Source organism: Passer domesticus, chromosome 14 (genome assembly GCF_036417665.1).
Source record: "Passer domesticus isolate bPasDom1 chromosome 14, bPasDom1.hap1, whole genome shotgun sequence".
NCBI classification, from domain to species: Eukaryota; Metazoa; Chordata; class Aves; order Passeriformes; family Passeridae; genus Passer; species Passer domesticus.
This window is the reverse complement of record NC_087487.1, coordinates 10,504,016-10,527,900: the sequence shown is the minus strand read 5'-3', so window position 1 is coordinate 10,527,900 and position 23,885 is coordinate 10,504,016. Positions and strand designations below refer to the sequence as shown.

The window sequence follows — 23,885 nt, the reverse complement described above, 5'->3', positions numbered from 1 at the left end:
TTGCATAGAAAATATCCTTTTATTTAAATTGAAATAAGGCACGGTTTTACTAGCTATGGTTTGGCTGTAAAAATGCGACTCTATTTTGATTACTTTTATGTTATCAACAGTATTTTCCATAAAAATATAGGTGCAGGAATAAAAAACCCTTTTACACAGAGTAGGAAACACTCTATTGTAAAATTTCACCAAATTTACTGTAATTCAGCTGTCAAAAATTCAAATGCTATTTTAAATCAGGATATCCCACATATTATTGTCCTCCAGGCTGTTCAGTGGCTGATGCTGTGCTTTCTTCATTTCCTGTGTAATCCAGGTGTTCCATCATCTAAAAAAGGAAAAAAAAAAAGGGACAAGAGATGGCTTTTTATAAAGAAATACTGCTTTACCCCATTGATCTAAAGTATTTGTTAGCTAAGGGAAATATAATTAAACACGTGTTAGAGTGCATTTTAGCAGCATACATTTAGGAGGTCCTCTACAGATCAGAAAAATATTTAAGCCAAATAATCAAAGCTGTATTAGCTAATGCTTTCCACTACAAAACAATTCTCCAACCAAGGACCCGAGTCCTCTACAAGAAAATAAACTTGTCAATGAGAAGTATCTCAATTACTAAATACAGAGAACAAAAAAACCCACTTGGGGTTAAGCAAATTTTTCAAAGATATGGCTTGCAAACCTGGAAGTAGACTCTAGGATCTTACCTGACATTTATGGGCAGCAAGCAATAGCTTGAACTGAAAAGACTTGCTCTTTTCATGGCTGTAAAGGCTACCTATATTACAGCTAGTTAAAACTGACTGAATTGATTCCATTTCTTTGTAAATTTTCCTTTCATTTCAGAAAGGATAAAGGAAATGGAAGTAAAGTCCTGCATCAGGAGAGAATTTAAGCTAGATTATTATATTGACTAATTATACTTGGCATTGATGTAACTGATTCAATTGCCTGAGTAACTCAGAACAAATTTGCAGTTGTCCTGACTAAAAAGCAGCCTGATTCCCTGCCCACTGTTGTACTGCTGCAGGCAGTGAAGGCTCTGATTTTATCCCGGGACAAGGCATTGAATGAATTACAGAGGTAATACACACATTTGTTAGTTTGATAAACTGAGACCATCAGTTTGAGGGCTTCAGAACTGAGCATAATTAACAAGGGGCCAAGAACTGGACAGTTTGGGTAGCTGACAGCCAGAGACAGAAGACACACAAGTAGTACAACTAAGGCTGAAAAAACAAAATGTGCCAAGGAGCTCATATGCCCAGGGTGGCAGGATTATTAGGACAAGAGATAATATTTTAAGCATCAAAAGGTAGAAAACCCTACTTACATTCTTCTATAGTGGCATATCCTGCCTGTCTTTCTGTGCAACAGCTGCTCACTGTGTGGGTTCTGATCTAAGGTGGGCAGATTTCCACACAATTATTTTCTTGTCTCACTAGCACCTGCTCAGAATCCTTGCCAGGACAAAGCCAGGCTCTGAGACTGCTTTAGTGTGGTATAATTCTATGTACAGGGTAAAAAGACTTGTTCCATTAACTTTTCTCTTCTTCTCTAGTTATGACCCAGCTCTGTGCCATTCTTTCTTTCATGCCACCAGAATTGTTTCATTGAAAATACACAAACATACCTTATCAAAAGCACTTCTGCTTAAACAAGCTGTTTCACACCAGCATGCTGTGCAGTAAACTGAGATGACAGTTCCAAAAAACAAATCAGTGGGGTTTGGGTAAGGTTTAGGAGAGCCCAGTGCCACAATATCCACCTAAGACCAGAGCAGGCCTTTCACAACCCTCCCTTAGTGTTCCACAATAATGACAGTAAGAACTAAGGCAGGCACCAGTCTTGCCAACAGACTTAAGGACTGAGTTAGAGCAGCAGCACAAACTCAGTCCAGCAGTGAATACCCAGTTCTTGTGCTAATGACAATCTTGCATTTATTTCAGTATATCCAGAATTTTCCTCTACACTGTGACCAAAAATCCACATCAAAAGTCACCCAAAGCAAAATACTCCCTACAATTACAGAACTCAAACCATCCCTTTGAATGAGGATTAAAGTATTCATTTCCAGGATAAAACAAGAACAACCTCCCCCCACAGTACCATATTCTATCAAGTCATGCCATGTATCTTCCTTCAGCCTAGGGAGGATCATCTAATGGCTGGCATAGAGAAAGGAATTTTGCCAAGCATTTTTGTAGTTTTTTCCTATGCAACTGACAAGATGTTTCTAGAAATAAGAGTTAAAAGTACTTGCAATAATTTAGTGTATTCCAAAGTCTTCTGGTAATTCTACAACTAAGCAGTAAAAAAATGGAGTTTTTTGTACAAATGCTGGAGATAGCAAATGTATTTAAATTTTTACATCTCCACTTAATAATCACATTTTGAAGTTAACTTTTAAACCAAATGCCTTGTAAAATTCTATGGGTGGGGGGGGGGCATTTATATAAATGTTTCAAGGCTAAAAAAGCCACCCCACACCATTTTTAATCTTTCCTCCACACAGAAGGACAGACCACAAACTAAAGCTGGGGACAACAGGTGCCTCTCTAAAAGTACGAGATGGCATTTAAGCAGCTTTGTCCACACATATCCCCACTGTGGATTCTCTCAGGACAGCCCCTCCCTCAAAGCCTCAGCAGAAGCTGCAGGAATCTTCACAATAACCAGCTGCAAGATGAAGGCACCTGGCTACAATCCTGGACAAAGCTGCTGCTTTAAGCTAAGAACGAGGCAAAGCAATCTGACTGTACATTGTGGAGAGCTCATGAACATCTCTGAAGTGGAGGAGATTTAGAAGCTTTGCTCTCACACCTGAATTTCTGACAGTTTTTAAAGGGGAGGTGTTAAGACAGCTTTGTAACTAAACCATTTTTGTTTAACCTATCTACTAACATGGTGAATCATTAAGAACTAAAACCAGCAAACTCACCCCCCATATAAAACACTTTCACAGAGCCAAACTAGCAATGGCAGTACAAACCTCTCTCTGTAAGAGCACACAGTACCTATGCACACAGCTGCTTGCAAGATTCATGGCAATAATGTAGCATTCGTGGAATTCTTAACAACTCCCAGTTATGATGATTTGCAAGCATCTAAAAATGTGATTATACAACTTACTAAATAGCAGGTGCATGCTGTATAACATGCCAGTGACAAATCTGTTGATTTATTACTTCAAAGAGATAAGAAGTGCTAAACACTTCAAACTGACAAACTCCAACAAGTTTCAAGACTACTCCATGTAGAAGACTTCAAAGTTGCATTAGGCCACTAGAATTTCCATGATTTTGCTAAAATTTCATAGATTGCACTGATACAAAAAACAGTATTCTAAAATTAATTCAGTAACTGCAAAATAAGTATGAAATTAATTTATCATGAAGGCATCCAGAGAAGTATAAGCAATTCAGAAACCTAGATAAACCTTTATTTTACACTTCACAGCAGCAATACTGCTAGTTAGATGGCAGGAAAGTAAGCACACTACTCTTCCAAGAAATCTCTCACTTAATTTAATAGTTAAAATGTTTTCTGTGCAGCAACTCTTCACAGCTCAAAACTACACCATAAAAGAGCCACACAGAGCATAACTAGAATTTAAGACTGCATCATTATGCAGAAACAGAAATTACCTCAGCTATGAATTATGGGACCTCAGAGCTATCTTGGGGAGTCAAGTATTTGTCATACGTATAAAGTAGAAACTAAAAAAGTGATTTTAACCAACCTATCCAAGAACTCGAGTGAGCACAGCAGGACAGAAGAATTCTAAGTTATAAAAATAGTCTGGCCATCTGCTTTTAATTTGCACTCAACCCTTCCCACTTCCTAATATCATCTTTGGTTTATATCTAATTTCTTTATTATTAAGGCTTTTTAACGAGACTTAAATTGTTAAAGTACTCTTTCTTAGAGAGCTAATGAGAAAAGTACTTTTTATTTGAGAATTTAAGACACAGTGAGACAGAATTCACCATCTCAAACTGTCTTCAGAGCAGACACCCTACACTTTATAAATAGATGTAGAACTCCAGCAACTATAATTCAAGATTATATTTAAATGCCTAAATTCCACAAGAAGCTGAAATTTGAAAGCTTGCACTGCTCTCTGCAAGCTGTGTGGACAGCAAACATAAATGCCATCAGTGTTAGCAGTCAGGAGCTGCTGCCAAGAAAGGTCAAAGCTCGCTGCAGCCCCTGCTCCCAGCCAGGCAGGCAGCACTCCCAGCTCAGCATGGAGCACACTGCAGCAGGGGGGTGACACAAGGGCTGCAGGCATGGTTACTACAGGCAAATTTATAATGCTCAGCGTTGTAACAGAAGGCAACAAAATTGTTGTTTAGCACTAAGCAGGTTTTCACATCTATGCAGTGACAGAAAAATCAGGTGAAGGGTATATGCAATATAGGTAACAGGAGGAACTAACACCAACTGCAAATATTTGAAGACTGTCCTAGGGTTTGGGAAGCTGGAGAGTAGAGAAGCATACAAAGCCTGCCTCCAGGCTTAGGAATCACAGCTTCATTGCTACTTATGTTTTCCTACACTCCTTTAAAAATAAAAACCCCAGAAGACCTAAGTGTGAATACAGATTTGTATCTTGTCTTCACTTCTACCCTCTTCTATTGAGTAATTTACAAAAAATGAGTAATTTATAAAAAATTAAGAGGTAGATGCAAAAAAGACTGAAAAGAGGAAGCAGAAGGGGAAGAAGAAGAAAAAAGAAACTGTAAAACGATTAATAAAGTTGCATTAAAAGAAGGCCATAATCACACCTTGTAGCAAAGGCGTCCTGGAGGAGTCCGATACCTAAATAAAATTTATTCCATTATTAAAATCATATACAACAAAGCCAACAAAAAAGTTAGAAAAACCCCAAAATCCAAAAAGGTAACTAATGGACTATTGTTATGAAGTTTAGTCACCTGATGCACTGTACATGCTCTTCTACCCCTCTTCTTAGGACACTTTCCTCTAACAACTCTGCAAAGTTTTTCTGTTCCCATGAGGGCAAAGCAAACCTCAGACACAAGTCTGGCCACCCTTGTCAATGGAGCAACTCTGCCAGAGCCTCAATCACTGATGTAGCAAAAAAATGGTCTTCTGACACCTTTCCATATCCTTCCTCCCCAAAGTGAGCACTGAAAGCTGGAGATTTCAATCCTGGTGCTGCGTGAGTTGGGGCTGTTTGGAGTTTTGTTTGTTTGCTTGGATTTTTTTGCATGTTTGTAAGTTGAGTAAGGACAGTTCAAAATACAGTTCTCGATAAGAAGGACAACATATGAGAAAGATCAACCCTGTAGCTTTTCAAGAGTGCAACTTGAATAACTCTCTGGGAACAAAAAATTAATACAAAAATATTCTTCAGAAAGTTGTAGAAAAATAGAAGTTAGTAAAGTTACACAGAGCTCAGCTGCAGGCTCAGTTACAGACTAACTCAGGGATGGTGGAGTGGGGGGGGTTGAAATCAACGTTTTAAATTGTGCTGGAAATGAAGTCATCTAACTCAAAACAAGCTGAAGTTCAGAGTAGTTTTAATCCTTCAAGAAACCAGTTGAAAGGACATGAAATAACTACTATGGCAACATAATTCTTTCAAGTATGAGTTTTGCTACAAGAAGTGCAAGAAATTTTTGTTGCTAAGGAGACCTGCCAAATTTACTTAGGCCAATCTTACTCAGAACTCAAGTGAGGAAAATAAATTGCAAAGTGTTTTCCCCACAACAAACCCAGAGTTACTGGGCTTCATAAATGTGACTTTATTTTAAAAGTGCAAACAGTCACCAATTTATATATACATGCACAGTACACTGAATTCATTCTGACCTACAGGAACATTTCTATTCACTGGACCTATGAAAGGAGGAGTTGATTTTGTAAACAAAAAGACAGGGTATTTAGTTAAAGCTGAAAATCTGAGTAATTTCACACCTAAGCCAACCTCAGCTGAAGCAGGTGTAGTGTATTAGATCAACAAAAGGTAGCATTTTGCTGGTAATACTACAGGAGCTGGTGCCTGTAGTTTTACAAGAATTACTCTTGACTTCCACTGATCCACTTACACTTTCCAAACCTGGAAAAGCAGGAGCTGCTTCTATCCACCATGAACTTGACACCCACCTTTTCCCAGAACAGACTATCCAAGCTGCAAGTTCAACACGCCCTAGGTGTAGGTGATGGTGCCTCAATTCAAACAATACTGAACTTAGGTCTCAAGCAAAACAGAGTAATCTTGAGACTGCTCTGTCTGATAAATGCCAGCTCACAAGGGTTACTGGCACACCCAGTTACTACAGCAAACCACATCAGGGAAAATGTGCACATGTCAACAGGTGAGATTTTAAGAACTGCAGTTCCTGGGTAGTGTTAGACATAACCAAGGGGGTCACATAGAATATCCAAGGCAGCATGCCCACATTGTGTGCTGTGACAGGAAACAGTTAAACAACCCAGCTATTTTGTTCCTGAATGCTCCATACAATCCTGATGATGTAGGCCATCAGTGAGGCATGGAAAGTTTCTAAAGTTCAATTTGATCACCAATTTTTTGGAACTGTCTCTAATACAGAACTAGTGCAGTTTGGAGTCTGCATGCTTAGTACAGTGACTCATGTTATACCACATCAAGATGATAGATGGGGAATGTTGAAATACAAGAAAACATTTCAAAGTAAATAGAACAAACTACTTTTCCTCCCTGAGTACGGAACCAGCTATTTCATCTCCCTTGAGCTTTGTTCTGCCATGTCAACCACTAGACTAAGATTTTCTACGAGTAAAGACTACTTTTCCTTATTAACTCCAGAAAATCACAAGAAAACTGGCAAAAACTGGTTTGCAGGTGAACCTACCACCAAGTTCTTAGAGAAGCATACACTCAAAGGAATTAACAACAAGGCCTGCAGCCTACCTGGTAACTGCTTCCTTTCCAAAACTTCTTCATCTCTTTGCACCTCCAGGCAACGAGGGAGCTCGTGATGAGTGTACATGGTACAAGATAGAGAAGGGCAGGCTGCCCCATCTTCATCAGTGCCAGAACAACGAAAGTCAGCACCATGCCAACAGCATAAGCTATAAAAAGACATTCATACATACACAATCAAGAACAGGAGCATTTTTAGATTAGGTCAATCATTTAGTAAGACAATTTCTTTTTAAGCAGTATTTTCCTTGTTAATATAACTGAAGAAGAGACACAATAGGCTGCTCTGTATTTGAAAAATTTCTCAAAGCAACTCTCTGCCATAAAGAATAGTCACCTTAAGTACAAGTAGGCACACTAAGAAGAGTTTCTAGATTCTTGACTACATTGAACCTTACCTGAAGAAAACCATCTAGATCTGCATTTTAAAAAAGCTACCACGAAGATCAACCATGCTGAATTGTCACAATTTACCTATTGTGCAGGAAATGTAGTATATAGAAGATGATCTTGTTTGAACATCAAATCTTCGACAATAGGCAACCAGAAGCCCTTGAAGGGAAACAAAGTTAAAAAAGGAAAGGGATTAATGAAATGTTTAGTCACAATTTTTTTCTCCCCAGTTTTCCAAATGAAAGCAGCATAAAAGAATTTATAGTAAGACTTCCCATTATGGTATTTTATCTTCTTCCAATATTTTTTCTGTAGAGGCAAGAACCAGTCTAAGAAATCCTACAGTAAATGTAGCAAAAACCATAATGGAAATATGAGCCAAGCAAGTTTGAAATTAGAGGTTTGGGGTTTTCAAGCAACCTAATTAAATTGTGCTATTTTCAGCTTTCTAATACAGAAGTGTAACAACCTATTTTTAATTTCTTCAACAGGATTTTAATGCTCACTCTTAACATTCAGCAATTTTGCCTGCACATTCTCGATTAAAGTAATTTGCTCAAGACTCCAATTATGACCAAATTCAGCTCTTCTGAGAAAGATGGAAAAACCTGGCAAAATATTTTACATTACCTCACCTCTAATTACATAGTCTAGGATCTGAAAATCCTACGAAGTCACAGAATATTTGCTTTCTGTGAGATTTTAATGGTATTTAGTTAATAGTGACAACTGGATTTACCTATGGGACTTGCATTTACACGATCCAATACAAGAGAAAATAAAAAACCTTTCACTATTTAATTATTCTATAACATAGTGAGTTTTCTTCTACTATGGCTTTTGTTGTATTCTGCACTGACTGATCAAGGCAAACTGCTCCATTTGATTTAGTAATTACCCTGTGAATAAACTCTGCAAGTCAGCTAAGAATAAAACCCAAAATATTTATTCATAAGTTAGTTACCCAAAACATTTGCTCACCTGGGACAATAATGTCTCCAAAACCCAACAATGAAAAGGGCAAGTCACAGAGTGTCGACGCAGAGTGTTCAAGTCTAGGCACTCTAATTACCACGGGTAACTGGAAAACATTATTTCAGAAGCCACATAAATCTCATCTAAAGCATTCTGGTCTTCTGGATATTTTTGGGTGCTTGAATTAATAAACAGTTTAAATATAATTAATTTATTGTTAATGTAGACTTCAAAATAGGTAGAACCTGAAGTAAAAACCAGAAACCAACATAGAAAGTAGATAAAGCTTAAGGCAACTGTAAACTGGAATTTCAGATTTACAAATAATATGCACACACACACAAAAAAAAAGTTAAAACAGTATTTAACCATGTAACAGGAGTAACAAATCTGGATTATTACCTAACTATAGAATACTGATCAATGATATCCAGGCCCTAAAGAGAAATTTGGACAGTAAGGTTTTCCCCAAAAGAACAGTCTTTTCAGAGGAAATAATTTAAAAATCCAGTATCTGAAATACAATCCTTACTTTCTCATGGGGAGCTGAGCGTTCAGTAGGGACTTCCACCAAGTTTCCATCACTCTAGGATCAAACCCAAGTCAACAGGCATTTAATACTTGTAAGAAAATAGCAGAAGCTGGCTATATTTTGTGAGAAAGTTATGCTGAAAAGCACACTATGAATTAGCTACAGAGTCAGTACTTTAATGCTGCACGTATTACAACGACTGTTCATACCTTTTCACTGTTTCCAAAGGGACCAGCTGCAACTTCAACCATTATACTTGCCCCATTCTGAAATTAAAGTTATTTTTCAAAAGTTAGTGGTTTAACAAACCAAAACTTTCGTATTACGTTTACAAAAACTGCTTGTACTTCCACTTATGATTCAGGATTGGAAAAATCCTGAATATCAAAGGGAATGTTCTGGTATTGTACAGTATTATACTGCATTGTTTGACAATAAAAACATGTAGTCCAGCCTAAAATGATGTTAAAAAACCCCAAACAACAAGTCTGCTAAATGTAGCTGGACTTTTAGATAAACACATGTCAGCTTGTTCTGCCATGAGCTTTCTGCTTCAAAATAAAAGCAGGTTAACACTTGCACACAGTTCATACCACACTGCAAGTGATCACTGCAGAAAGTACTAGAGCATATTCCAATACATGGGTGTTTAAAGCAAAAGGACAAAAACTGGAGGGCAGTAATTTCTCATGATCACACTAAGTGGGGATGGTTTACTTTTGACCATGTGATTGCCATAAAAATTTAGGCACTGTTGTCTTACATGGGAAAAAATGGAAATCAGCTTTTCCACCTTGAGAACATTGCAAACACTGACCTGTTAAACAAAAATATTCTCCCAGTCATTTTTGTTCTTACAGAAAATTCACAGACATACCTTTGTGATAAATGGTGTTATGAAGACAAAAAACACATCATACAGAAGGAGGAGGCCTAGAAGTATTACACAGGACTGGTAAAAAAAAAAAAGAGAGAGAGAGAGAGAGAAGAAAATATTACTGTGGGTTTTGATGACACAGCTAGATTCTGGTACCATTACAGTACTAGGTGTTTTAATCTGGCATAACATTTAGAACAGGATTAGTTTATTTTAATAATGATTAAAAATGGTAAAGATTACGTTTCATAACATATATTTCTTGTGTATTGAAAAGACAGTACTTCCTGACAGTAAACTTGCAGATTCATGGCAGTAGAATATTGTCTTAAGGTAAGCAACTTACAGTACCTTGAAGTTGGGCATTTTCAGTGTTTTAATGAAGTTTAGGCAGAAAGCAACTCCCAAAATATCTTGCAAAATCCAAGCCCACCTGAAAAAAAAAAAAAATTTATAGGTTGTTCAAACTGCTGCTGGAACCTAGATTTTTCTGGAACTAGCAAGGAATTTCTCAGAAAGCAAGAAATTAGTTCTTCAGAATTACTGCTACCAAAACCACAGAAGTCCTAGTTTCAAAGAAGGTAAATTTATACCAGCCTCTGCTCATAAATAGTAACTGTGCTGGTAATGGCTGTGATAGAGTTAATTTTCTTTAGAATAGCTGGTAAGGGCTATGTTTTGGATTTGTGCTGGGAACTGTTGATAACACAGGCATGTTGTAGCTACTGCTGAGCAGAGCTATTCCCTAAGCTATTCTGCACCTCTTTTCTTCTGTGGCAATCATTAGCAATCAAGCTAGTTTTTCCTCATCTTCACAGTTTTTTATAACTTCAAATTACCACACAGCTCATTTGCATTGCTTTGTTCTCTATTACTCCCATGCTTGTTAAACTTCAAAATACTTTCATGACTTTTTTGAAATTGGCACTGGAGTTTAGAAGGATGCTGCACTCCAGGACTAGCAGTATGCTGGGAAGTTCATTAACAGCAATTATTCACCTTACTCTTAAGACAGAATGCACCACTTACCTATCTTCATTTCGAAATACTGCCCAGACAACAGCTGCTGCTATGCAGAATATGGCAAGAAAAATAAGCCTCACTTCAATGGTTTTGTTGGAACATGTAATCCTAAAAGAAAATAATTAAATTAAAAGAGAAAGTCTGCAACAGCCAGGACACATACTTGTGCTATCACACATGCTGACAAGGTGTTCTCAACCCAACTCCTCTGCTGCCTGTGGCACAGTACTTGCTCCAAACAGGATCAAATGTGCAGGATCCTCCCCTTACAGAGTTCCTTGATGAACACATGACACAACAACCAGAATTTTGTAAAACCAAGCTCAGCCAGCCATCCAGAGCCTTTCAAATTTTACTACAGAATGCTTTCAAATAAAGTTAATGCAGCAAATCTACAACTATTTTAGCTGTTGATTATGCTACAGATACCTTTAATATTTATTAAAACAGCTTGTAATTTTCTTTTGTAACTATCCCACACTCTAAAACCATACAGGAAACAATCTGTCAAACTGTTCTTATATTTTCATGCTGCCTTGGGTAGCAATCAGAAAACATCCAGAGGAAGCCTGTCATTTTTAATAAGTGAAAGGTGCACAATACCTGCACTGCCCAAATGGGATTTGTCCTATTAATGCTGCAAGGCAGTTGTACAGACTCATCGCAGATGCCAGGCAGAAGACTGATATTATAACATAAACTAAATCAAAACAATGAAGACAGGAATCAGTGGAAAAAAAAATAGAAAACAGCAAATAAACACAATAACATACATTTGATATTTTGTGTTCAAGAGGTGTCTGGACTGGCACTGGGTGATATGGTTTAAGGGTTACAGTGACAGTACTGTAGACAACTAGACTGGATGATATTGAATGTCTCTCTCAACCTTGAAGATTCTGTAATTCCACAATATGAACTGCTAACAGTTAAAGCAATGCTCAACAGCCATTGGAGACCACAGTCAGCTGAGTACAGAATGCTGAATTCTGAGTGTCTCTGCCATGACAAAGTTCTCATCAAGCAAAAACTTGACTCAAAGGTATCAGAATTGCTTTCTAGCCAGATCCTCACCAAAAAACTAAAACCAAATACCAAACTCCAACTAGGAAAAAACATTCCCATCAAGCAAACTTTAAACACTATTAGGTGGTCACTGCCATCCTCCCAAGAATGTTGACATAATTCTTATATTTTTTTTGCTCATCAATAGTCACCTCTCTTCCACATGACTTCATTCAGAACAAGCACTGTCAAGGCAGTCTTTGTAAGAAAGCTGAAGAAATCTCTCCTTTAAGTAGCAACTGCATCCTTTCAACCCTCAACTCATGCATGGAGAGAATAATTTAAAAAGTTACATTCATTTTAATTTAGAAATCTAGCTTTTTAGACTTAAACACTTCATAATATCATGTAGAAAGTAAGTCAAATAAGATTATTCATTGTTTCTTACCTAACCATTTGTAGAAGAAATAAAGTAAGACGAGCATGACACAACAGATGACAACAAACAAAATAACTGTGAAAGGGGTGAAAGTAACATTTTCTTCCTTTTTCCATCGGGTTTCTCTCTCCCCAGGACTTGCTACTGCTTTCAGATTCTCACTGTTTTAAGAAAACAAACACATTTACCTCAGATTATGAAAATGTCTTGCTATGGCCAGAATTGATGGTTATAGAACATTTAAACTGACAAGGTTTCAGTTTAGCCCTTCATACTATCATTAGACTTAAACACAGAGAAAACTGTATGGTTATTGTTTGAATTTCTCTCCATTTTTTAATGAAGATAAGCACTTCCAACCTAGCACAGACCACAAGGAAGATTCTTCTGCATTCCTTTCCAATGGTGTGGTAATTGCCAACTTTAGGGCAGTATCCCCAACCAAAACTCAGATCCATGTGAAGAAAAGTGGGACTACACTCTTAAACTGCTTTTCAGGATGCACACACTGAGCTCCATTAGTGCACCACTTCTGATTAGAAAATTTATTGGGCTAAATGTGGAGAATCTGATAAATATGTCTACAATAAATCAAAACCATAGATATTGCACATGCTTAAAACTTCATCTAGACATTAAGTGTCTGCCATACCCATTCATGTTAGAGAATGAAGCTAGCTAAGTACTAGTTCTTTTACACCTCATAATTACAGAGTAAGTGAGAGAGAGGTGGTATAATTGGGAATTTTCACTGGGAGTAAGATTCCTGTGCATACATACTCCATATTTATACCTCACCATGCAAAATAAGGAGACTTAAATTGCAGTGTTTGTTCTTTGAGCACAGAGCCCTTCTGCTCTTCAGTACAGACGTGGTGCAAATTGCCCATCAGATAGTGTTCCTGAGGAATCCCAGGACCTACCTGCCAAACGCTGAATTCAGCACTGAAACAGCTACCTTCAAAAGAGAGTAACCCACAGGAGCAAGGCACCTTGTTAGAGAATCACCTTCTCAGAAGACATGCTTTGAATAAGCAGCTTTTTAAAAAAAATAAGCTCGCCCTAGATTTATGAAAGAGCACTTTAACTAGTTTAATAAATTACATCTAGGTATTTTTAATATGGGAGACAGCACCACATTTTGTTATTTTAGCATTCAGTGCAGCCACACCCTGCAGCAGTGCAGGGTGAAAAAGAAGCAAAATCAGATCAAACCTTTAAAAAAAGAAACATACACACCTCCCCTCCTTCTACTTCTTTAATCTCTTTAAAATAGCTAATTTGCATAACTGTGGGAAAAAGGAAGCTGTTGTTATCACATACAATCCTCTCCTTGTTGTACAGCTGGGGAGCAAAGCACCAGAACACCCTGAGACCCTGAAGGTAGCAACACACTCTGGCCCATTGAGCATACACAGCCACCCAAGAAACACTGCAGAATAATGCCATGCTCTCAAAGGCCAGCTACAGCCAGTTCAACCCCAGACCAGTAACAATTCTGTGCATCACTTAAAGCTGCACAAGCTCAAGGACAGTGCAGAAACCCCCAGTACCCCTTGTTTCCCCTGCCTGTGCCACATTGAGCACTGCCACTTCCTCTCCCCTCCACAGGGACTGCTGCTGCCTCCTTGTCCTTGCCCAGTCCTAGAGCTGCTGCTGCCCCAGCTCTGCTGCTCCACCAGATAAAACAAAAAGCTGGAGCAGATAAGCCAGGCTGGACTTTATCTGGAGCCAGCCAGACAAACTGTGCTTCCCACTGCTCCTAGTGACAGGAGTGCTGCACAGCCAGCTGGGATGGAGCAGCTGTACAGACCCCCACCAATGCAGACACTACACACAATGTGTATTTACCTCCTGAATCACTGCACTTGAAAGGAGTAACTAAAATACTTGATTTCTGTTGTGGATATTGGAGAATTACAATGCTAGTTACAGAGTGTTTGGTAATTTGTCAAAATGTTAACTCATGCCTCCTCCCAAGAGCTGCATTATCCCTCAGGAACTTTTACAATCCATGCTTGAGGTTCCTCAAAGACCTCTGGTGATTTTTCAGAGGTTACAGTGCTCAAACATTTAATGACAAAGCAGCTAATTGCACTTAGGTCTTCTAATTTTTTAACCACCAACCTAAAAGAAAATAATTTCTCACTGATCATCGTGACAGTTTTCACAAGCTTTGCAGTCCATGTAATTTAAGCAGCTCCATTTAACCAACTTACAGTTCTGCTACTCCACTCCAGTAGCCTCCCAGTGCCACTGTGAACACAGCAATCAGGAAGATGACAACCATGCTGTAGTCAAACTCTGGCAAAGGTGGTGAATACAGAGTCACATTAACTTCATTTCCAAGCACCTGAAATATAACATACATGTTGTTCATAAGGGGAACATAGAAATTATATTGCTTATTTTCCAACAAGATGTACATTATGATCTCCTACTCTTAATCTACACAATGCTGAGAGGAAGTTTTCAACTCACTGCACAAGACAGGACATATGTTTGCCAAAAAGCAATGCTTCCCATGCTACCTTTCAGGATGGTCAGGTTTGGAAACAAATCTATTATTACTCCTGTGCAAATACAGAGATACCACAAGAGAAAATGGTACCTCTTTGCATTCTTTCCACACTTCTGAGAAGTTGTGCCTCTAGCCCAAATGCCTCCCCAAAATACACCAAGTGCTATCAAAGACATCTGCTCTGCAGGAAAGCACACCTAACTCAAACTCCTTGAAATCTGCTGAGGTACCAGCAGATCTACCTCTAGCTCTCAAACCCACAGAACTCAGTTCAGAGACTGACATGAGGCTTCAGACAGAACAGTGACAGCTCAAGGTGGCAGAAAGTTATTTACCAACAGTTTAACACAAACATGTGTTGAGTTGGATTCAAATGAAAAGAAAGCAATTTCACACTATTTTAAAAATTTAAGACCTAATAAAAAAAAACAATCAGCTGAAGTACACAGAAGAAAATGGGAGAGATCACTGAGACATAACTGGTACTGAATTGTACAAAAATCTTGAAAGCAAAACCAAGGTGCTCCCATCTGACTGAAAGGTGAGATTTAAAAAACAAAGAAAGGATGATAATTTGACAGGAAATGGAAAGTAGTAGGGAAGACAAGTTTGCTGTTGCAGTCAAAGTAAGTCCAGACATCTAAAATAATTGTGCAGTGAGAACAGACTTCAGAGATGCAGAAAAAAACCCCAGATTTGTTTACAGTCTGCATGTGAGATAAAAGCAAGAGAGTGAAGAACAAGCCAGACAGGTTTGGCTTCAGAAAGATCAAACTGGCACTAGAAAGACCAAATGGGAAGGCCAGTGGTAGAATGGAATACAGTGGCCACAGATGAAGAAAGCTCAATCATTTCAACATCTAAATTTTCTAATTACAGATAATAACCTTTCTGCAGGCTAAAGAAGTCAGAATCATTCCTTTTGCCTGAAGCTATGGAAGTTCAGAAAACAAGGAATAAAATTAAATTCTAGTGAAACACTGTAGTTGTATGAAGTGGAACATAACATTAAAGGGAATAAAAAAACCCTATTCAAATTACAGCATCCTCTATGTAAAAAAACAAACCACATGCACAAAAAAACCCCCAAACACACACCACCAAGAACCAAAAAAAAAAAAGCCAAAAATCCTAAGAGGCTTATACATTTTTAGTATTCAGTTCCAACATATCTTAATCCAGTTTTTCTTTGAAGTTTCATATATCTTACAAAGTATGATTAACATTAGACTCTAGATCAATTGTTTCCTTTTGGTCCTATCATTCCTCTCTTCACTAAAAACTTCCTAAGTCTCAACTTCCACCACAGGGAGCACTAGAATGAAACAAACTGCATCAGGTAACAAATCTGCAAGAGAGCTGTCCACTGACAAGGCTTGTAACACTCTGCTATTGCTATCAAAACTCTTAACAGACCTGGCTGGAATGGTGAAGGCTAACAGAAATTATTTACTTGTCACATAAAAAGAATGCTTGTACAAACTATTTGCCCACTGACTGGTGCTGTCTCTCTCTTCTAAACAAAAGGAGGAAGCTGGAAGCTTTAAAGAGAGTTAAACAAGAAATGCAACTGTAGTTGGAAGTGTACAATGGCTACAATTCCACAGAGTGCATATGATTCAAAATAACTGCCAGTGACAGGACGAAGAAGGCTTTAGCCAAAAACTAGAGCAGAACCAGGAAAGATCACTTGTAGTGTAGGCTGAGTTCCTCACTACTTTTATGAAGGCAGTATCATTATAAGATAAAAATTAATTATTTGATTCAGCAGAAGTATGAGACAGCAGAGGTGCTTTGGTGAGTTGCTCCAGCTGTACAGAAGTGATTCCACATCACAGCACTGCAAGCATAACTGGGAAATAAAAAAGTGCAGACAAGATCCAGACCTAACCTGCCATAGTTCCCTTTCATGTTAGTAGGGCATCCTAAAATCACTCAAGCAAGCAAACAACAGTTATCTGACTGAAGAAACAATCTGAAGACAGAGGACAGCCTGAACCCAACCAGAGCACTTATCAAGGCTGTGGCAGTCTGAAGACAGCACAAACCTTCAGTCATGTCAGTGCTCAGCAAGTACCTATCTGTAAAGGCAACAGTGAACAACCAAAGTCCTACCAACCCAGGCAGTCTGTTTGCATACTTACCTAAGACAACCTCCCATGGCAGCTCTGAAGATTAAGAGCAGAAATGGTGAAGTGAGCTTGCAAATTCAACTCAAGGAGCTAAGACTACACAGTGCTAGCCTCTGCTATCCCCAGAAAAACATGAGCAACACAACTCCTGCTTAGCAAAACCATTCAAAGCTAAAAAAAAAATTCAACAATATAATAACAACAGAAAAAGCCACAATGAGGCAAATATACTGTTTTCCTTAAAACCCTGTGCAGTATTTTTTTATCCTAATATTACATACCAAGGAAAAGAAACTCCAAATACTCCCAAAACAAATTTCCCTGCCTATGAAGTGTAGGAGATAGCACAACTGCAGTATTTTAATAACAGGCATTTGGCATCTCACCATCAATGCACCAACAGAAACTCAAACTACACTGCCTAACCACTCCTTAGCTAATGTTGTCACATTTTACAGAGGGAGCTCATCACCTGGCAAAGGCAAAAAACTCCCAGTCTTTCCTCAAGAGCCAACCTGCCCAGGTGCTGCTTGCCTGAAAGCTCTGCTGCCAGTAGCTACAAGCTCAGCTGTTGTAGTTTCTGCACTAAAGGAAGAGCCCTCTCAGGCCACAGCTCTTCATGTGTGTCAGGCACCTGCAGCTGTATCCAAGTCCACTGGAAGACAGCTTATCTTGTTCAACAGGAAACTTTTAAGGTTCCCTATCTCCAGTCAGGTATTGTGTTTCCCAATCAGTCAATCAACCATTCTCTCTTGTTCACCTGATTAGGAAGACCAGCACTTTCACAACTAAATGTCCATCCTCTCTTAGGAATGAAAGCAGTATCTAAGCACATTCAAATCAGGCAGACATCCAGACCTGACCTGAAATTCATCTATTTGTTCCAACACCTAAGTTTATACAACCATAAGCTGCTGAAGTTCTGCTACTTACCAGCTGCATATCTACTATGTCATTATATCTTATAAGAGCAATTGGAAGAGTCACATCTTCAAAATCAGTCTTGTTATCTGAAATAGCAGACTAAAAGAGAAAGTGAAAGTGGTAAGTATATTGAGCCTATTTACAAAGTAGGTTAGATCCCTAAAAGCAGATTATCCTTTCAGTTTCAGTGTATTTGGAGGAAGGTAAAAACCAAAAAGCTCATTCATCACCCTTTGAAAAAAGATTAAAAAAGATAGATGTACTTAATTCAAACCAGGTGATAACACCAACACATCTGGATTCATACTGCTGTTGTGCTTTTATAGTATTACAAGGGATAATCAAAACTGGTTTTAATTTCTATGCTTCTAAAACAAGATGAACTTTCAGTGATAATCACACAAACACATGAACTGTACATATTTGTACATACACTTTGCAGCTGCAATGGAGAACAAAAAAAGCAATGAGATCTCACAAGACCTTTTTTGATTTCCAGTTTTGGATTACATTGCCCTAGCTTATTGTTATCATACACATCTAAAACAGTATCACCTAAGTCTACATGGAGCTCAAAATGCACCAAATTCCCCACTAGGGAATGGTAAAGACAAGTATCTGCATTCAGAAACATGTTTGAAGATACAAGGAACATTTAAAAATGCAGCTCTGTAGCTCCTCTGAGCTGATTTAAGCCAGCACAGCTCCGTGGGGAGGGTAAATTACTCGTGCTGGAATTCCAGTTGTGCTCAGGGTCCCCTGCTTTTGGGCTTCTCTCAGCTTACCCTGCACAACACTGCATGGGACCAGACAGACAAGACATTATTTCAGTACAGAAGAAAACTGTTTGTTGTAACTTACCAGCCTGGATTTACTGGCAATCAAAAGCATTTTAGCACCCAAATTTTGTGCAATTCTTGCTTTCTCCAAGAAAGTGCAGTTTCCTCTCATCACTACAACTGCTTTGTCTTTCATTAAGCCAGAAGGAACTTCAGCTGAACTGCAGAGGACTGTAGAAGTCAGGTTTTCCAGAGGTGTGAAAGTCTGCAGAGAAAGAGGGAGAAAAGGAATGTGATTAAAGCAGGAAATTTGATATTACAAACAAATTAATCCAGATGACTACAATACTATGCTCTTTAACTGGAGATTTGCCAGGAAGAGGTGTAACAGAAAAGAATAATTCAGGATTACAAAACCATAGCAGCAGTTTCTGCAGCCTGCAATAGTGAGGAACATTTAGAGCAGCATAGAGCTGAAATAACCTAGCTATTTCTAAGTGCAATTTCACAGTAGTCGGTATTGTAATTTAAATATAAGAAACTGATTACACAGAAAAATCACCTGTTTTCAAGATAATTAAACAGTACATCAAACTGATGAGCCAATATAAAAAAAATTCAGAAGTTAACCAGTTTTTGTAAACAAATAAACAGAACTTTAACTCCCAAATACAGAACTTAGACATAAAGATAACATCTGAAGGAAAAAAAATTAACAGGGTAAAATGAATACATAAACACATAAATACAAAAACTGGTTCTAAGCACAGAGAGGGTATTCCCTTTATAAACTCTAAAAGCCAATTCTTTCAAGGATAGAAATGTTCACCATAGATTTATTTTCTGCGGGGTGATTTGGGGGGAAGGGGACGTGAAGCAGAACAGCAAATATTCAGCACAGCACGTATTTAATCCAAAATCTTGAAGACCATTTATAGTTGACTCAAATTCACACTGCATTCTAGTTTTCTTAGAGAGTATGACTACAAGCTACTTACAGCATTGTCCAAGGTTTTTGGAAGAGATACCCAATTGGAGTTGTAAATGATGCAGTAATCCTTAGTCACTGGAGGCACTCCACTTCCAGAGGCGTGCAGGATCCCCTCATCAGCAGCCACCTGCAACAGATCACAGTGCTCTGAGTTACACCAAGTTCAGAACATCAGCTATGCAAACATTCTTCTAAAAAGCTTGTGAAGAGAAAGACCTGTTAGGAGAAAAGGAATTTACTAAACTCATTATTGTACATAATAACTGATTCTAAGAGAGATGGGGAGCTTGAGAGCAGGTTGGAAATCTAGTAAGAACCTAGCTACTGTATAATGTTGCTTATCCTCTTCGCAAATACAGTGTATTTATGACATGTACAGTTCATGTCACCAGGCAGAATACCAGCAAGAAACCAAAGCAAATGACTTCAGATTCTCTATCTTGTGCCTTCCAAAAAGTGTAAAATTTTACATGGAAAACAATTAGAAGAGTATATGGAAAAGAGATGAAGTTCTAGAGTCTTCTTCCCTCACAGACTCTAGAATTTTCCCTACTAATAAAAGTAGGGGATTATATGTATTACATATATATATATAGATATATGTATGTATCATATGACAATTCCCAAAATATTTTTTGTCAAGTAACTGTAAACACAAAGAGACCAACTACTGTACCTCAAGAAGAATTTGTGCAGTTAAGGAAATACTCTGATCTTAAGATCAGAGACCCTCACATAATATGATTCCTGTTATTTACAAATGCAGCTGAATTTTAAAACTCGTGATAATGTTAGGAATGTATACTTCTCCCCAAGCATAAATAAAGGTCAGGCATCTAAGTGGATAAATGAACAGACCAAAGATTAAATGCAGCTACAGCTATATAGCAGTGAAAAGAAATAAACATTATTTGCATCACAAAGAAGTATCCCCGTAAAAAACTGGAAGATGTTCTTATTTCAACTGTTTGTCTTGAAATTAACCTCAATGGCAAGATGCATCATCAGAGTAAAAAAAATTTAAAAATTAAAAATTTCAGATTTGTATAAAAAACCACTAATATATTAAGCTAGAAGTAGGCATGGTATGGGGGAGAAGCCCAAACAGTTAGATAAACAATGCTAAGCATTAACAGTGCTAGAAAGGCATTTCTCCTCCCTCTAGAAGATCTGTATTCTGCAGCAAGGGAGAACGGGAGAGAAAATAAAAGCATGTGACGATATTGTTTCAGAGGTTTATGTCTGCCTGGTTTGAATAGCAAAAAACCTTCTTCAGAGGAATCCATTATATTGGCCCCAGCTCACGAACATCTGCTGGGAGAACTGTGTCAAAGGGCCTGAGCACATTAACTGTTTAATACAGAACAGTTCTTCAGCTGTCAGCTGAAATAAATTGTTCCATGATTTATGATCAGCACAAAAATGATCAAGCTGCCCTCTTAAATGCATTCACCTAGCTAATGGTGAATTAAAAGCAGTGAAGACTTCTAACAGGTGCAAACCCCAGAGGTTTACATCCATTAAAAGCTCTTTCTGCTTCATCAAATAGAATAATAAGTGTTTTCTGGGTTCCAGGAAATCAAGTGTTAACACTACACAAGATAAATCTACCTAGAAGGAGTGATTACTTGCTTACATGATATGCATGTTTTGTTTGGCAAGCTTCCCTTCTCTGGGGATTAATCAGGGCACACAATTCATCCTGATGAGGTGGAGGGAGGCAGGACCTGAGCGTGACGTGCATCCACACCTATTCACTGCTGAGCTCCAGAGACAGCATTTCAAAGTTAAACATTAAAAGAAATGCTACATGATATGCCTCACTTGGAACATTCCCAGGGAAATCCTCTTGCATCCAGCTGAAGTCCTGTCACCTTCTAATGGCTTCAGTATCCTTTCAAAACAGACAAGGGCTAGGCTTGGGTAGGTGGCCTGGCAGTCAGCTGTGCCACTGAACAAATCCTACTCTTAGTATACAGACATTTCTCACAGAGCACATTTTCAATTTTGTTACTTAAGAACAAGACTAAATGTGTGATCATAAAAACATCTCTTGAAAAGATTAACCTGCTTCCCTAGGCTCATTTGCTCTGGCATAAAAGCATTCCCATGCAGAAGAGGCATGACAGCTGTCCTTACTTTAAGGGGCATCACCATCTTCTTTCCCTTCAGGTTCAGACAGTTCCCAATGACTCCTGACCTCCAAACAGGTTCCTTCCTATTTCTGACAGGTAGTTCTTTCCTCATACTTCCTTCCCTTATCACCTTTAAATTTTTGTTGTATAATTCCTTATCTTTTATAGAGAAGTCTCATTCTGTCTCTTAATCCCTAATTTTCCAAAGGTCCCTGTCACTGCAGGGATATAAACTTGGGCTGATAGCTGAGCTTTGGAGTGTACCAGTAACAGCACCACACAGAATACAGGAAATCAGATGAACCAGTAGACACAGAGACCAAACCAAGCCTATGTTTACAACATCCATCACAATTAGTACCTAGATAAGACATACAGAAACTCAAAGGTACAGACTAGGGAGAAGGCAGTCTGTATGCAGCAAGTGACAACATAAAACCCACAGAAACATAAAAAGGAAGGGGGAAAAAATAGCCACAAACAGAACAACCATCATTTTGTTGTTCTGCCAGTGGCTGTGTGACACACACATATCAGCCCTTCTCACCCCCTCCAGGCACTGTGACCCAGGAGAACAGGAGCCCATGCCCAGAGAGCAGCAGTGATCCTTCCCCAAACCCAACTCCCCAAGCTTCTAATGTCAAGAGACTGCTCTGAGGCAGAATGACCTGGTCCAGTGCTCACCACTGCTGCAAATGCATCGGCAGAGCAAAGAAGGAGGCAGGACACAGGGCCTGGAGTCTTTTAAGAGGGCAGAAGCTCCTTCCTTGTCAGCAGCAGCAAAGCAGTGGGGTAAGGGCAAAGCCACTCTTCCTGCCAGTGACAGCTACGTGGGGCTCAGGAAAAGCCAGGGAGACAAGTTATTGCCCCACAGGCATTCTCAAGGTACTAAGGGACTGTGCTGTGCACCTGTTGCTGAGCATATCCAATGGCGACTTCCTACACAGGAAAGAAGGATTTTGCATCCTGTCTTACCAAAATGCAATAAATTCTGTTAAAATTAAGTTAAAAGAAAAAAAAAATAAAAAAAAGAAACCAACAACAACAACAACAAAAAACCAAACCAAAACTCAACAACAAAAAAATTTCGTGGAACGGCACTTAATGCACATATGTCCTTTGTACTGCCTAAGCAGATGAGGGAGGTTTCTGAGTTCCCCATTTGGCAGAAGGGGGTCTGCCAGATCTCCACGGCACTGTACGCCTCTGGAGAGGGACAAGCTGGGAATGTGTGCCACACCGAAACCAAAACTGAAGATGAACGAGACAAAAGTAGGACACACACACACACACACACACTAGGAGCTTCCACCTTCCCCGCAACCAAATTTCAACCCCATGTTTATCCAGGAAGGCACCCGTGAGATTTGTTATCTCAACTCCCAAGGCGTGACCGGAGCTGGCCCGGCCTGAGCTCCCCGGGCCCGGTGGGGGGAACCGGGAGGCCTCAACCCGCCGGGCCTCACTCCAGCCCAGCCCCGAGGCGCTCGGGGGCACGGGGAGCCCGGCCCGGCCCGGCCGCGGGAGACGGGAGCTGCGCGGGCCGGGCCGGGAACGGGCCCGGGGGAGAGCGCGGCCAGAGGGAGCCGCCGGGCCGGCAGCGAAGAGAAGCGGCAGGCAGCGCCATCCGCCCGCCCGAGTGGCGCCGCGCGGCCCCGCGTCCTTACCAGCGGGAGCAGCAGGGCCCAGAGCGCGGCCCGCAGCAGCCCGGCCGCCCCCATCGTCCTCCGCCGGCTGCTCGGGGAGGGGCCTCCCTGCGCTCGGGCTCCGCACGCCCCCGCGGAGCCTTTCACCGGCTCCCGGCGCGGCGCCACTTCCTCTTCCGTCCGCCGCGGCCGGCCGGTCCCGGGACGCCGCGGGCACGGCGGGCGGGGCGGCGCCGGCGGGGCGGCGCTGGGGGAGCCGGGCGAGCGCGGGCCGCGCGTCCCCGCCCCCGGGGCCGGTGCCGGTGCCGGTGTGCCGCCGGGCCCCGGCGTTCCTTCGCTGCGGTTCCAGGCGTCCGTGGCTGTCAGCGTGTCCGCCCAGCAGCTCCCGGTGTTTTAGGCACTGAGGGGCTCGCTAAGACTCCTCAGAGTCCCTACATGTAAGAGGAAAGGGCCGCGTTTGCCTGACGTCTCCCGAGATAAAGCAATCCCAGTGTTTCGCCTCGGTCCAGCCCTGGCAGAGCCATGGGGAGAGGGGGAGTGAGGATGGCAGGATGTCGTACGTGAGAGCAACAAGTA

At 40.0% G+C, this 23,885-nt stretch overlaps 1 protein-coding gene across 6 annotated transcripts; it reads right to left on the bottom strand.

Annotated features, from left to right (window-relative positions):
• On the bottom strand, positions 1–23,543 carry SPPL2A (signal peptide peptidase like 2A). 6 transcript variants are annotated; one of them, XM_064389566.1, is made up of 17 exons: positions 23,331–23,543; positions 19,536–19,655; positions 18,620–18,802; positions 17,768–17,857; positions 14,401–14,534; positions 12,191–12,342; positions 11,341–11,437; positions 10,744–10,845; positions 10,066–10,147; positions 9,715–9,789; positions 9,047–9,103; positions 8,838–8,891; positions 8,312–8,411; positions 7,412–7,489; positions 6,926–7,086; positions 4,791–4,824; positions 1–328 (listed from the first exon to the last, which is right to left on the bottom strand). In XM_064389566.1, exons 1-17 carry the CDS (start codon positions 23,382–23,384, stop codon positions 297–299), a joined length of 1,605 nt encoding a protein of 534 aa, XP_064245636.1. In that variant the 5' UTR covers positions 23,385–23,543; the 3' UTR covers positions 1–296. The 6 variants fall into 6 exon arrangements, with proteins under 6 accessions (XP_064245636.1, XP_064245633.1, XP_064245634.1 ...); XM_064389563.1 differs by lacking the exon at positions 23,331–23,543 and adding an exon at positions 21,165–21,287; XM_064389564.1 differs by lacking the exon at positions 4,791–4,824.
• Positions 23,544–23,885: the final 342 nt, after the last annotated feature.